The 14,043-nt window shown below is 44.2% G+C and overlaps 1 protein-coding gene across 1 annotated transcript in view; it reads right to left on the bottom strand.

Moving 5' to 3' along the window:
• The window catches only part of LOC139761640 (alkaline phosphatase-like), a 656,491-nt gene that overhangs the window by 357,071 nt on the left and 285,377 nt on the right, over window positions 1-14,043 (bottom strand). The window contains exon 10 of the mRNA XM_071685927.1: window positions 8,419-8,524. Coding sequence (XP_071542028.1) covers window positions 8,419-8,428 — 10 coding nt within the window. The 5' untranslated portion in view covers window positions 8,429-8,524. The remainder of the gene's footprint in view (window positions 1-8,418; window positions 8,525-14,043) is intronic.

Raw genomic sequence — 14,043 nt, forward strand, 5'->3', positions numbered from 1 at the left:
ACTTTCCCGTGTGTTCAATGACCTAGATATTCAGAGGGCAGACCGAAGAACTAACAAACATACCAACTTTTACTGTGTACATTTTGAAACAAACATTATTTTTTCCTAGGTTACCGCAGAGTGAAAACCAACATCGTGCGTCAGGGTCTCCTCCCTGGCCCGTGCCACACGAAACAGGGACGTGGTGGGTCCTGCCAATGGCCAGCGATACACGAACTAGGGGCCTGGATCCCATCCCTGGCCCCATGCTATATCAGCAGGTCGGGCCACAACTTGCGCGAATTCTGACGGACGCATGAAACCTCCTCTTCCCCAGCACCCACACCACACAAGATCATGGGTAACTTATATTGACCAAGTACACTGCCTGGAGGAGTAATACCTGTACTACATTTAACTGTTGATATCATATCGTGAAGAAATTGTATTGAAACGTGACCTATACCTTCCTCACTCCCCCACAACACAACATACACTTGCCCCAGCACCGCAAGCTATACAACCCTCACCTGTAACTACTTTGTCCTGGAGCACAACACAACAACCCACACTTTACACGTCCATAGATCACAACTCTCACTGATCTTAACCCTATATTCACGAAGCAAATAATCCACACCATACTAAAACGAACAATTAAACTCCCCAAAATTCTAAAACTACTTTGTAGCGCGCACACACACACACACACACACACACATACACACACACAGATTATATCAGTATTATTACGCCATCTTTCCCGCGCGTTGTGCATTGTGTGAGTGGGTCGTGCATGTGTGACAGTCAGTTACGGTACCCGCCACACCACAGAGGTTCGTGTGTGTGTCATAATGTTTATGTTACGTTATGTTACGTTCGTTCATAAACAAAGTAACTAGTACACACAGATGCAGTAATCATGTTTACGAAAACAAATTTCCTTAAAAGTTAGAATGATAACTAGAGGTGAGTGAACGAGCGGGTTTTACGCTTCAGCAAAATGGCTTAAAAGACCGAGAAGAAATAAAAAAAAAGATAAGAAGCCGAGTCGACCAAACACGAGACTAGAGGCATGAATGATTTCTTCATTGAATTTCTAAAGGAGATGAGGATGGCAGTCAAAGTAGGTATCAGGTAGGTTAGGTTAGGTTAGGTTTCCCATGTTCACAGAGTTTACAGCTGGGCGGATTAACATGATGCGTGGCCAGTGGGGGGAAGATGATATGGCTAAGGAATGAAACGGGGTCAACAAAGATTTCAGTACAGTCGTCAGGAAACGAAGACGGGGACAGGCGGATGAGAGAGTCTTGACCGAGACATAGAGGCGAAGAAACCATCAGTCAGAAGCAGGACTGCCGAACAAGAAGTGTAGAGGAAGGACAAGGGCGAAATTAATGGTAACCTGGTAAGGCCGAATATCCAGTTACAGTGCAGGAGGGACATAGATTGGACCCCAGAGACGCATAACTGAACATGGAAACAGAAAAATATTATTGAGGAAAAAGTTACACATTTCCCGTCGACAACAAACTCAGTAATATTTTTGTGTCAAAGCAATCAAAGCATGAGTGGGGAGTGCTTAAAGGTGAAGTATGAGCTAACAGATAGGATGTAAATGGCTGAATGGTAATAAGAGATTTTGGGAGCAAGTAAACAGCAAGCCAGCTGTAACAGAATAATGAAACGTGAAGTGAGAGTATATACGTCGGTTATGAAATTTGGTTTGTAAGCTCACAATGAATCCACGAAGGAGAGGACTAAAAAAAAAAAATGAAAAACATAAAGAAGTCATGGACATACTTGTGACTAAAGCAGACGACCATAATGATAGTGGGACAAGGGAGATGGAAATACACAGCAGAGTGAGGAAGGAACACCCAACACTAAAGTTACATTTGAGATGGATAACAACAGGAAGCCAAGTGACAGTCTAAAGTGCTCACGGACAAGGAAAGATTCAGCTGGTGTATGTAAACATGAAGAGAAAATGGAAATGTTCAGCGGGAGAACAAGGAGAAACAAGAACAAAAGGCCAGTATTTCGTCCACCAGCGGAGCTTAAGGAAATGGAATATTTCAGGTCTTTGCGGGGGATCATGAGTACAGAACCTGATGAGTTAGTGAGGAGGACAAGGAACTTGAATCTATGATCAAACTGATGACAGTAAGCGAGACATTATAACCATAGCTTGACCTAAACTTGGCAAGGACGTCATGTGAGGCCTGGGTTACCCAGAGGGATATACAGTTACAGGTTAAGCGAGAGAAGGGAAAGGAGGATAAGGACAACCTCACTGTTGAGGAAAACCATAAAACTCCTGCAGGGAGTTATGAACGGTGGGCCTTACACTCACTACTGTATGGGATAAAAAGCTTTGACGAAATTTGCCTCATATCCTTCATGGTGTACAGTTCTCCGAGATCAAGTCAGCTATAAAAATGTTGAAGATATTGCAGGAACAATCGATTCAGGGTAAGAAGCAGGATGGTTACCAAAGTAGAAGGCAATGAAATTAATATTCCAGAGATCTTCACCTATACGGATTGGGCAGAGTATAAGCAAGGTAAACATGTGGAAATAAAGATTCCTACAATGTGTGCAAGAGCACATTTTGTATCAATACTCATCACACATCACTTGGGTTAGAGGTGAGATCTCCACTGTTCTCGCACACAAGTAGCCGCAGATCCATCTGACAGGAGGTTCGTCTGCCGTGTACCAAGGAATGATGGGGTGAAGCAACACACACATACGACTGTCAAAAACAAAAACGTAGATCGTGGAGGCAGACGATGTGAACCATCCATGCTCAGCTGGCTTGGCCGGGGATCCCAAGCGGCGACTGGCGGGAGATGCTCCCTCTCATATGGCAGTTGCCGGACAACACCGAACTTCTGATTTTGCGTTTTACGTTAACGCGGTACGTGGCCATGTCTGTGGGAATCGCCACACACTTCGCTGCTACCACCGGCATGTGTCATAAATGATGACCATACACTGTAACTCTCAGAGGAGAACTCGCTGCAGAACGTGTACTTCAGTAGATCTGTTCTTCGTCTCCAAAAAAGTTCACACGTCGACTCTCAGACTTGCACACGGATGCTCCAGACAGAACTCACGAGTGACAGCAGTTGAGAATGCTGGTACCTTGAAGGTGGAGCAGCATATGTGATGTCTGCCACTGGAAAACTGCTCGCACTGATGCAGTATAGGAGGGCGTTGCGTGGCTGGATCATGGCACCATGATGCATGGCACACACACAACTCAATCTTAACTCAAGATGTTATCTCTTCATCCTAAAGGATGACTCTGAGGGAAAATAGTCATGCGGGTATTTCCGTGCGACGATGAGTGTGATGTCGCCGAGGCTCTCAGAACCGAGAGATGAAAAACCACTTCAGGACAACAGTTCATCCTTTCCCGAAGGTGTAGATGTTCCTCAGTGATATGCCACAGGACAAAGTGATCCGTGTGTGTGTTAGTGTGTGTGTGTGTTAGTCAGGCAGGTACTCTACCTGTCTTAAGCAATGTGTGATACCCTAAGACGTGACTCTAGGAAGCTATAACTAGAGAGTCTTGAGGTCAAAACAAAGGCCAGATAAACGCTCGGCACACAGATGGACCTTATGTCATCCATGGTGAGGTGTACCTTACTCACACAGGGAATACATCAAAGTGCTCTTAAGTGTATAATCTTGGATGCAGTTCATGTGTCGTGTAGCGTCGCCACGATGTACGTGTTCAGTCCACCGAGACATACCGACCTTCACTATTGATATACATCCAGTTAAAAGCAGAAAACGTAGAGACAGCTTCAAGATACCAGTAGTCAGCAAGATGCTCATGCAAACCGAGGGAATCCCATACAAATTTCCGGCACGAATGTATCCTTCGTAAACCAAATGTAGTAAAATGGGTCGCTATTTTTTTTCAGCCATTTCTCCTTAAACCTTTATGTCATCGCATTTCTTAATAGCAATAACGCTGGTGATGAGTTTCACTTATTTCATCTTTCACTTTCTATTCAATATTTTTTCTGTGTGTGCGTGTGTGTGTGTGTGTGTGTGTGTGTGTGTGTGTGTGTCTGTGTGTGGCTTATGACTGAAATCTATCCCTTGTAGTTAGTTGCTTACGAACTAGCTAGGATTACACAGCCAGTTTCAATACATCTTACGTTTTCCTTTTCAGCTTTTTACGAGTAAAATCGTGTACGAGTTACATCTAGATTCCATAGATTTCTTCCTGAACTCGTTTTTGTGAAGGACACAGACTTCCCCTTGATGCTGTCACCGACTTGGAGATACAATAATCCGAATCATTAATACAAACTCAACGATTAATATACAGATATAGTCACTGATTATCAAATATACTAAAAACCCACCGTCATATGCATGGTCTTATTATCAGTGTTCCGCTGTTTGTGTGAGCATTAACTCTGTCTCACCATAAACTCACTATTGGTCTTCTTAATTACCGCCCACTAGAACCTTCCATTATCTTTAAGAGCAAACGAACGGCACAGAGCAAAGGCTATCGCACTTCCAGTGAGCGATATAAACTGCGAGCGAATTAAGGAGAACAACGGTGAAATGACGAGAGAAAAGGAGCGGGAGTTGAGAGAGAGAGAGAGAGAGAGAGAGAGAGAGAGAGAGAGAGAGAGAGAGAGAGAGAGAGAGAGAGAGAGAGAGAGAGAAGGCTATATGATACGAGAGGCCGTAAGTTGATCGGTCAACCTGGGAGAGGAGGGAGGTAGAGGATGGTTGAGAGGAGGGGTACTTCCACTACTACACCACCTTGCCTGCACTATGACACCAGTAGCGTCATAACACCACCACCATCCACCCATCTGGGGGTTTAACCCTCCGCTAAACACTGACGTCTGATAAACAAACCAGACATGTTGGTCAGGTGGATCACAACACCCTTGGCGCTGCTCATGGTGGACTCTTGTTAATCGATGGGTCGACTGTCGTATCTTGTTAATACACAGACGATTGCTGAAGAATCTGGTTCTTACTCTACACAAGAGTGAGCAGATGGTCGATATCTGCAGCAGCAGCGAGTTTAACAACGTTATATTCAACATAAACTTGAACATGATACAACATAAACACGGTAAAAAGGTAAACAATAAACCTTACACGAAGCAAGATTTTTTCCCGGCGAAGATTTAATGAAAAACTGAGGCTATTCAGAGCGTTGGCCTCAGCTTCAGGTACTTATGTATTAATAGAGCCTGAGCCAGGTAAAGCCAATCGTGCCTTATTGAGGAATTTAAAAAAACACCGTGCAGCTCTGTTAGCTTATGGCACTGATGTTCAGGGTCGGCTCGTCTGACGAATCTAAAGCAGAACCAAATTATAACTTTTGCCCCACGAGACACTGGTCGAACGGTCGACTACGGTCGTTTTGGAAAAAAAATCCTTAATAAATATTCTAGTTTGTGATCATTTCAAAAACAGCCACACACTATTGCTTGAATTTTTGATATGAAAATTAGAGTTACGATATTCTCTTATGATATAAAGAGGGACAGTTCTTAGTGAGGTTTCGGTATACATGGTCCACAAAACCTATCATATTTTAGTTTCAATTTTACTTACATTATGTGAAGCAGATATTGTACACCACAATATTCATCAGTGCTCTTTGGCGTAAGTCAGAATATCTTAAGCTGTATCCGAAGCTGTATACGCAAAACACAGATTAAGCTTCATACAAACTATAACTTACATTAACGACACTAGGTGGCAGAGAAAGCTTGGCAACGGTGGTCGAACAGTCTGAAGGAACAGTTTCCTTCTGTTAGTAGGTCCTTCACCAGAGTTAGCATCACAGTCAGCAGGTTCTTTATCGTAGTCAGCAGGTGTTCCACAATGGTTAGCAGGTGTTATACTACAGTCACAAGGTACTCCAACACAGTCAGTAAGTGTTCAGCACAGTCAGTAAGTGTTCAGGACTGTCAGTAAGTGTTCAGCACAGTCAGTAAGTGTTCAGCACAGTCAGTAAGTGTTCAGCACAGTCAGCAGGTGTTCAGGACAGTCAGCAGGTGTTCAGGACAGTCAGCAGGTGTTCAGGACAGTCAGCAGGTGTTCAGAACAGTCAGCAGGTGTTCAGGACAGTCAATAGGTTTTCAGGACAGTCAGTAGGTTTTCAGGACAGTCAGTAGGTTTTCAGGACAGTCAGTAGGTTTTCAGGACAGTCGGTAGGTTTTCAGGACAGTCAGTAGGTGTTCAGTACAGTCAGCAGGTGATCAGCACAGTCAGTAGGTGTTCAGCACAGTTAGTAGGTTTTCAGCACAGTCAGCAGGTGTTCCATCACAGTCAGCAGGTGTTCATCACAGTCAGCAGGTGTTCCATCACAGTCAGCAGGTGTTCCATCACAGTCAGCAGTGTTACTCTATCAGTAACTGAGCAGATGTTCGTCAGTTTCATCGCCACAGTTTACAATCAAAATATGACTGTAACTCTCCGGATGATTTGGTATACAAAACTGTTCATCTCACATCTGATGAACCTAGTTATCCTACATCAACACCGAGAGACATGACTACAGAACACTCAGGAAACAGAAGAACGTCGACCCGATGCAGGAAAAGAAGACAAATTTGGACAAAAATAAATCTATGAAATGACTGAACATGAGAACGATGTTTGATCACTGGATTTTGAGACATGGTTTAAGTTTGTGTGAGGAATAACTAACATACCAACTGAACACAAACCTATTCAACACCTATTCAACACTTTGTCATCAGAAACGTGAAGACGTTTCACGAAACTGTCCAGGTTGTCATGACAGCCACCAGATATTAATAACTGATTCTGTCAGTGTGTGGCCGTCTCTTGATGTGTATCATGTTAATTCAGAACACCATGTTAGAAACTGGAGGGCTCAAAAGCGCACAGGTTTCGATGAACAAATTCCACAACTTTTGCTGTAACAGAATGTCAGCAAAAGAAATAAAAAAATAAAATAGTAGCGTTAAAAAAAACATTATCAATCCTTACTGATGCAGTCGTTACAATTCTGCAAAAAGAAGAGACGCTCGTGTGAGACCCGGAGTCTACATGTCTTCGGTATTCCAACACAGGAGTCCACCATACTCACATGAACGCGATCCATACCACTGGGTATGACTCGTATCTTTACCGGGACCAGAGACGGGGAACTGCCTCCCTGGGTTACATGTCTCCCGGGCACCAGTAAAATCCTCCTACCCAGAATCAAATCCCACAATGGCAGTGGCGATCATATGTACAATCGAATCTCGTGCTCTTAAACGGTTCCTCTTATAACTGGTGGACATCTTTCCAGACCTAAGAAAACTTCATTCGGGGAAACAAGAGACGATTCGCATCACACGTGTTGATACGGTAAAGTGTATATGATACACGTGTCTCGTGTTAATACTGTAACGTGTATATGATACACGTGACTCGTGTTAATACTGTAACGTGTATACGATACACGTGACTCGTGTTAATACTGTAACGTGTATATGGTACACGTGTCTCGTGTTAATACTGTAACGTGTATATGATACACGTGTCCCGTGTTAATACTGTAACGTGTATATGATTCACGTGTCTCGTGTTAATACTGTAAAGTGTATATGGTACACGTGTCTCGTGTTAATACTGTAACGTGTATATGATACACGTGTCTCGTGTTAATACTGTAACGTGTGTACGATACACGTGACTCGTGTTAATACTGTAACGTGTATACGATACACGTGACTCGTGTTAATACTGTAACGTGTATACGATACACGTGACTCGTGTTAATACTGTAACGTGTATATGATACACGTGTCTCGTGTTATGATAGTTTGGGTGGAGGGAAGCCCATGTGATGCGTCCACACGGCTCTCCACCCACTTACCACACCTCTCCCACCTTACCCATTCCTCCCTAACTTTCCACGACCTCCTCCCACTGCTCTCCCCGTAGTCACTGGTTCACGTGTAGAGCTGTACCGGCAGGCACACTCACGAGCATGTGAACCAGTCAGTCCCCTACACTGAGGTGTATTCCTGTCACCCATGAGGTAATAGCTGCAGGAAGCAATACTTCACACGTTACCAGCGACATGTTTGATATCCAAGACTCGTGTCTGCACACGTCTGAATGCTTAAGACATGTCGCGTGTCGAGATGCGGGAGAGTATCTGTTTTAGATGTTCAGTAATACTTGTGCCGCCTTATGTCGTCTTGTCATTTTCTAAAAATCATGTTAGATCAAAAAGGAGGTATTAGAAATTGTAAGTTTTAACACAGTTTAGAAGATGAGATGCAAGACGTCAGATTGGCTGATGATCAAGTGGCGTCAGAGTGCAAGGAATACATCCTAATAGTTTGTCGATTTTGATTAAAGGCCTGGTAGAGGCCGGCCAAACATTACGAGACAAACGTATACACAAGAGCTTACCACAGTTCATGTCCGCTTCACCTCAGCGCCAGACTTAGTCAAGTGCAGTGGCCGGAACAAGACAGATGATGGGCAGGGAAGTAGTAAAGGTCCTCGTTTCGTCCTCCTGAAGTAGAGACATGGAATCCTTAGTCTTATTTGTAGGAAGGAAAGACAAATGGATAGTCTAAACTCTAAAAAAAAAATGAAAATGCATTAATTCATTTTATCCTCTAAAGAGAAGCGTAAAATTTTTGTTTCATCTGTCTGAAAGAATGAAAATACAATGATGAAGGCATCGGTTTCTTACAGCTGCCGAATTTCACGAACACAAGGAAGGTTAGATAAAATAGAAAATGTTGGAGAGAAAGATCACAAGAATAGGAAAGAGTAACATAAGTATCTATTAAGCAAACTTTACACGTATAGGAATAGACGAGTAACATAAATACATTAAGCAAAATATGTAAAGTTCATGTGATGCGTCTTCACTGTCGAGGTGACGCGATAATACATCACCTCAACACAAAGGAAAAAGAATCGAATCCGATGCATCACTATATGTAATGAGGTCCAGTAGTAACCACATGGTCGTCATGATGCTTTGGATCCCGTGCAATACCTCCTCCATCCTAGAGCTGTCGGGTAGGGACTATAGATGTCACCCCACAGCAGATTGTAAGACCCATCGAACACCGCTGGTCATCCCTTCCCAGAGACTAATACATCCATTGAATGACAAATCACGTTCATTTGATCTACCGCCCCCCGCCTACTCGTAATAACACCCTCACACACACACACACACACACCATCACACACACACACACCATCACACACACACGCACACACACCATCACACACACACACACACACACACACACCTCCACTATTCTGTCTTTCAAAACTGGTGGTTTTTCTGCCGAGACATCCATCATGGAGATTATTCTCCCGTGACTGGCAGCAAGGTAGATTCCTACATAACGAAGCTCCACTCCCATACACGCATCACCTGTAAAACAATAATGCTAAGATGCTACGGCAAGAGTTAAGATGGTAGGGTCATACGTCAACTTATTACGTAACGTACGAAGGAAGAAAGACCGACCTAATCCTTGAAAAAAATGTCGAGTGAGGTCGAGGGATGTAAGTCATGGCAGTGACCTGGTGCCAGTCGCTTACGTGCAGACTTAACTCTCACAGTCTGAGCGTCCATCACATGGTCACAGGAAGTTGCAAGGAAACCAATACTGTGAATCACCGCTTTATGATTTGCATAAAAGTTCAACATTTTACATTGGAAGGATCAACGCATGACTCTGATGATACAAGGACGAAGTAAATATTACTGTGAATGCAAAGGAAAAAATTTAAATGATGAAAGCTGAATACATTACACCACAATAAATATTTGAAAAGGGAAAAAGAAAAATTCAACCAATTTCGTGGGAGGCTCGCCTGGCTATTTCTGCCTCAGCCCTGGAGCGACGATTTCGTGCGCCCATACCTTCTCTACAGGAAATAATGGTGATAAAATAATCATCTCTCTCGATGCTTGAAAAATATATATTTACCTATCAATGCTTTCGTCTTTTCTAGTCCAAATCGAAAGATCTTCCGACGTGTTTGATGTAGGAACCAAGTCAAAGTGAGGAATACCTGCGTTGACGACACACAAGACGTGAGGAGCAAGAAACAACGGGATGATCAGAAGCGGTGTTGGGGAGGGACAGGTCCTCCCTCCCGCCCCGTCAGCACACACACACACAGAAACACAAGAGGAAGCAAACCCATTTCTTGCTCCGTATTGGTACACATGGTCACAAGGACACAGGTGAAGGGCACTCATGTCCTCCCTGCTAGCATACTTACCACAGGGAGGGAATATAAGGACCCTGTATTGCTCTCTTCCTGCAGCTCCCTCGAAAAGTTTGAACAGGTCTTCTATTCTTGCCATCCTGACAGCATCTCACTCACAGAGGGCAGTGTGTATAATTTCCTCCCTTCTTCTCTCTCTCTGACAACACACTTGCTCCGTGTGCACAGGTCTCACCTTTTCTGGCGTTTGGGAGTCTACAGCAGGCCATTTCGCCTCAAAATATTTTCAGTCCACCCATCCTTGGTGACAGCAGGTCCGTCTCTCCTGTCCATGGCAGCACACTCAGAAACAGTGAGACAAGCCCCTCCCACTCTCTTAGAAACAGTGAGACAAGTCCCTCCCACACACAACACTCTCTCTCTCTCTCTCTCTCTCTCTCTCCCTTTCTGCTAACACAAGCACTTCCAAAGACAGTTGAAAGCAATCCCCTCTCGGCCTCCCTGAACGCACACACTCTCACGGAGACAGTCACTAACAAGATGAGGTCAGGCCAGGAGACCCCTGTAATGGCTGGACAAAGGAGTGGCGGTGTCCTCCCCAGGGACAGTGTTACTACACAGGGCGGCACTCGTAGCCTCCTGAGGGCGCTGCAGCTTCCCTCGGCACTTTACATCCTCAGACACATGGACATGAAGGATTCGGTTCCGTATCAGTTTAGTGGATGATGTGATCTTCCTCACACACCCAGCATTTCTAAATTCAGTCATGATCCAATGCCTACATGGTGGCCAGTGATGCTTCACATGTATCCACATCGAGGGGTCCTGTGCCACTGCTATATCTCACAGCATATTTTTCTTATCATGCAAACATACTCCTTACTTGTACGAATATGTCTGCATTTAGCCTTTCCATTACTTCTTTGATTACCAACAATATCAACACAATGTAACATAGATTTCACTTTCAATATTCCAGTATTCGTCAATCATTTCTATCTCCTTAGCATGTCGTCCTTGTGAAGCTTTCCTCTTACACTACCAAATACCCTTCACACTTGATCACCACTCAGACTGTGTATCCATTTAGCCCCACATCCACCTCGAGGGGATGTGACAAACAATTCAGAAAAAAAAAAACCCAATGAAAGTGTATATCTTGCCCAGCGGGGAGGCACACTGCATGTAAAGCGACACCTCTGCTACTAAAGACTAGAGAATCAAAAATCCGAATCGGAAGCGATTCTCAAATTGTTTCTCAAAACACCATGAAGCATTATCATGAAATCTCAGCTTGAGGGATGGAAAGTACTTGGAAATCCTGGAATAGTTTAAGTTCCTGGTTCACTAGAGTTTGTCTTAACCCCTTGTTTGGTAACCGTTCCAAATTTCCAGATGATGTTTTTGGCACTTTAACGTGAGGAGTATATCCTAAGAGCGCCTGTTCGTCTTCGTCAATGAAGTGGAAAATATGCACATGGCTCTACTACTCTGTCTCTCTCTCTCTCTTTCCGCCACCACACATTCGTCTAAGCTGGCAAACACCATACTGTCAAAGCTGTGTGTAATCCTCTTAAGTCTTAGTTAATGCACACGCAGCATCATCCTCCATTATTTAACTACTGCGAGTGAAATTTCATACCAAATAAAACCTTTCCAACACAGTCGCCAGGTTACAGGTCACACTGACTTCCCCCGTCCTTGATATCATTTCTACAACTGTAACCCACTTCATACAATTCTTACAGTGACTTTCTAAAGAAGTGTATCATTTGCCACCCGAGCCTCGGCTTGCTATCATCAGACTTTCAATCAACGACTCTGTGTGTGTAGCCCAACCTTAACACATCTCACTTCACCATCCTTTTAAAAAGCACACTAAAATGTGCCTGGATGAGTGTCTGTCTCGCGTCAAGCCATTCCTCTAATACCTCACAAGCTGCTATGATACCTGACGGACTTGCTTTATGACAAAAAGGTTTACCTTATTACGTAGTTTTCAGCACGCCTTATAAAGTCCTTCTACATTTCACCACCTCGCGCTCTTCACAATGTTCTAAGAATTCTCCGCATCATCTAAACCCAAGTGCTATACCGATCGTCTTTGCCTTTTCAAGCATTTTTCGAATTGGCGTTTCCCGTAGCTGAAGTCTGGTGTTGATAGCCTGGTTCTTCCTCCGTTCCTTGTTCACATCTCATCCCTCACTCTGACACCTGTGTTCTTCCTACACCTGGTTCTTTGTTCACATCTCATCCCTCACTCTGACACCTGTGTTCTTCCTACACCTGTAATTATCTCCTCACTTGTGACCTTCCCTCCTCCTCCACCTCTCACAAAATTTCACACGAGATCTTTCGTCAACTCTCACTTTTTACCTTGAGGTCTTCATCTCACAGTCTCATTTTTACCTTGAGGTCTTCATCTCACTTTCTCATTTTCCTTAACCTCTGACACTTGTGACCTTTAATTACCCGTCATATTTAACTGTGATCTTTGTTAACCTTTCAGTCGCATGCAGTCATCATTTCCCACCTCCTGTAGTGGCGCGAGGCCACGATATCCACCGTCCATTTCTAGAGATGAATTTCCATTTGGTCATCACCCTGTCTGTCAAGCAGAAAGCAGTGGATTAAGTGGAAAGTTTCAAGCAATAACACTCTTCGTAACCTCAAGGAAATGACAAGATCCTCCTCTCTGTCATCCTACTTCCCTGAGGGACACATCGCAGCATCTAGTGCAGCATCGTGTCTGAATGTCGAAAAATATCTAAACTTTTCATTTGGATTCTCTCAAGTCTTCGAGAAACTGAGTGAACAGTGTATTGCATGTACCACTCTTAGCACATCTTTGATTCGAGCTTACATTTCTCCTGACGAAACATTAAGGCGTATATGCGTCGGGGAAACCCAAGTATCAGTTATCGTACCTTCAGTTCCCCCACCTGCAACCCAAGTATCAGTTATCGTACCTTCAGTTCCCCCACCTGCAACCCAAGTATCAGTTATCGTACCTTCAGTTCCCCCACCTGCAACCCAAGTATCAGTTATCGTACCTTCAGTTCCCCCACCTGCAACCCAAGTATCAGTTATCGTACCTTCAGTTCCCCCACCTGCAACCCAAGTATCAGTTATCGTACCTTCAGTTCCCCCACCTGCAACCCAAGTATCAGTTATCGTACCTTCAGTTCCCCCACCTGCAACCCAAGTATCAGTTATCGTACCTTCAGTTCCCCCACCTGCAACCCAAGTATCAGTTATCGTACCTTCAGTTCCCCCACCTGCAACCCAAGTATCAGTTATCGTACCTTCAGTTCCCCCACCTGCAACCCAAGTATCAGTTATCGTACCTTCAGTTCCCCCACCTGCAACCCAAGTATCAGTTATCGTACCTTCAGTTCCCCCACCTGCAACCCAAGTATCAGTTATCGTACCTTCAGTTCCCCCACCTGCAACCCAAGTATCAGTTATCGTACCTTCAGTTCCCCCACCTGCAACCCAAGTATCAGTTATCGTACCTTCAGTTCCCCCACCTGCAACCCAAGTATCAGTTATCGTACCTTCAGTTCCCCCACCTGCAACCCAAGTATCAGTTATCGTACCTTCAGTTCCCCCACCTGCAACCCAAGTATCAGTTATCGTACCTTCAGTTCCCCCACCTGCAACCCAAGTATCAGTTATCGTACCTTCAGTTCCCCCACCTGCAACCCAAGTATCAGTTATCGTACCTTCAGTTCCCCCACCTGCAACCCAAGTATCAGTTATCGTACCTTCAGTTCCCCCACCTGCAACCCAAGTATCAGTTATCGTACCTTCAGTTCCCCCACCTGC

Source organism: Panulirus ornatus, chromosome 41 (genome assembly GCF_036320965.1).
Source record: "Panulirus ornatus isolate Po-2019 chromosome 41, ASM3632096v1, whole genome shotgun sequence".
Lineage (NCBI taxonomy): Eukaryota > Metazoa > Arthropoda > Malacostraca > Decapoda > Palinuridae > Panulirus > Panulirus ornatus.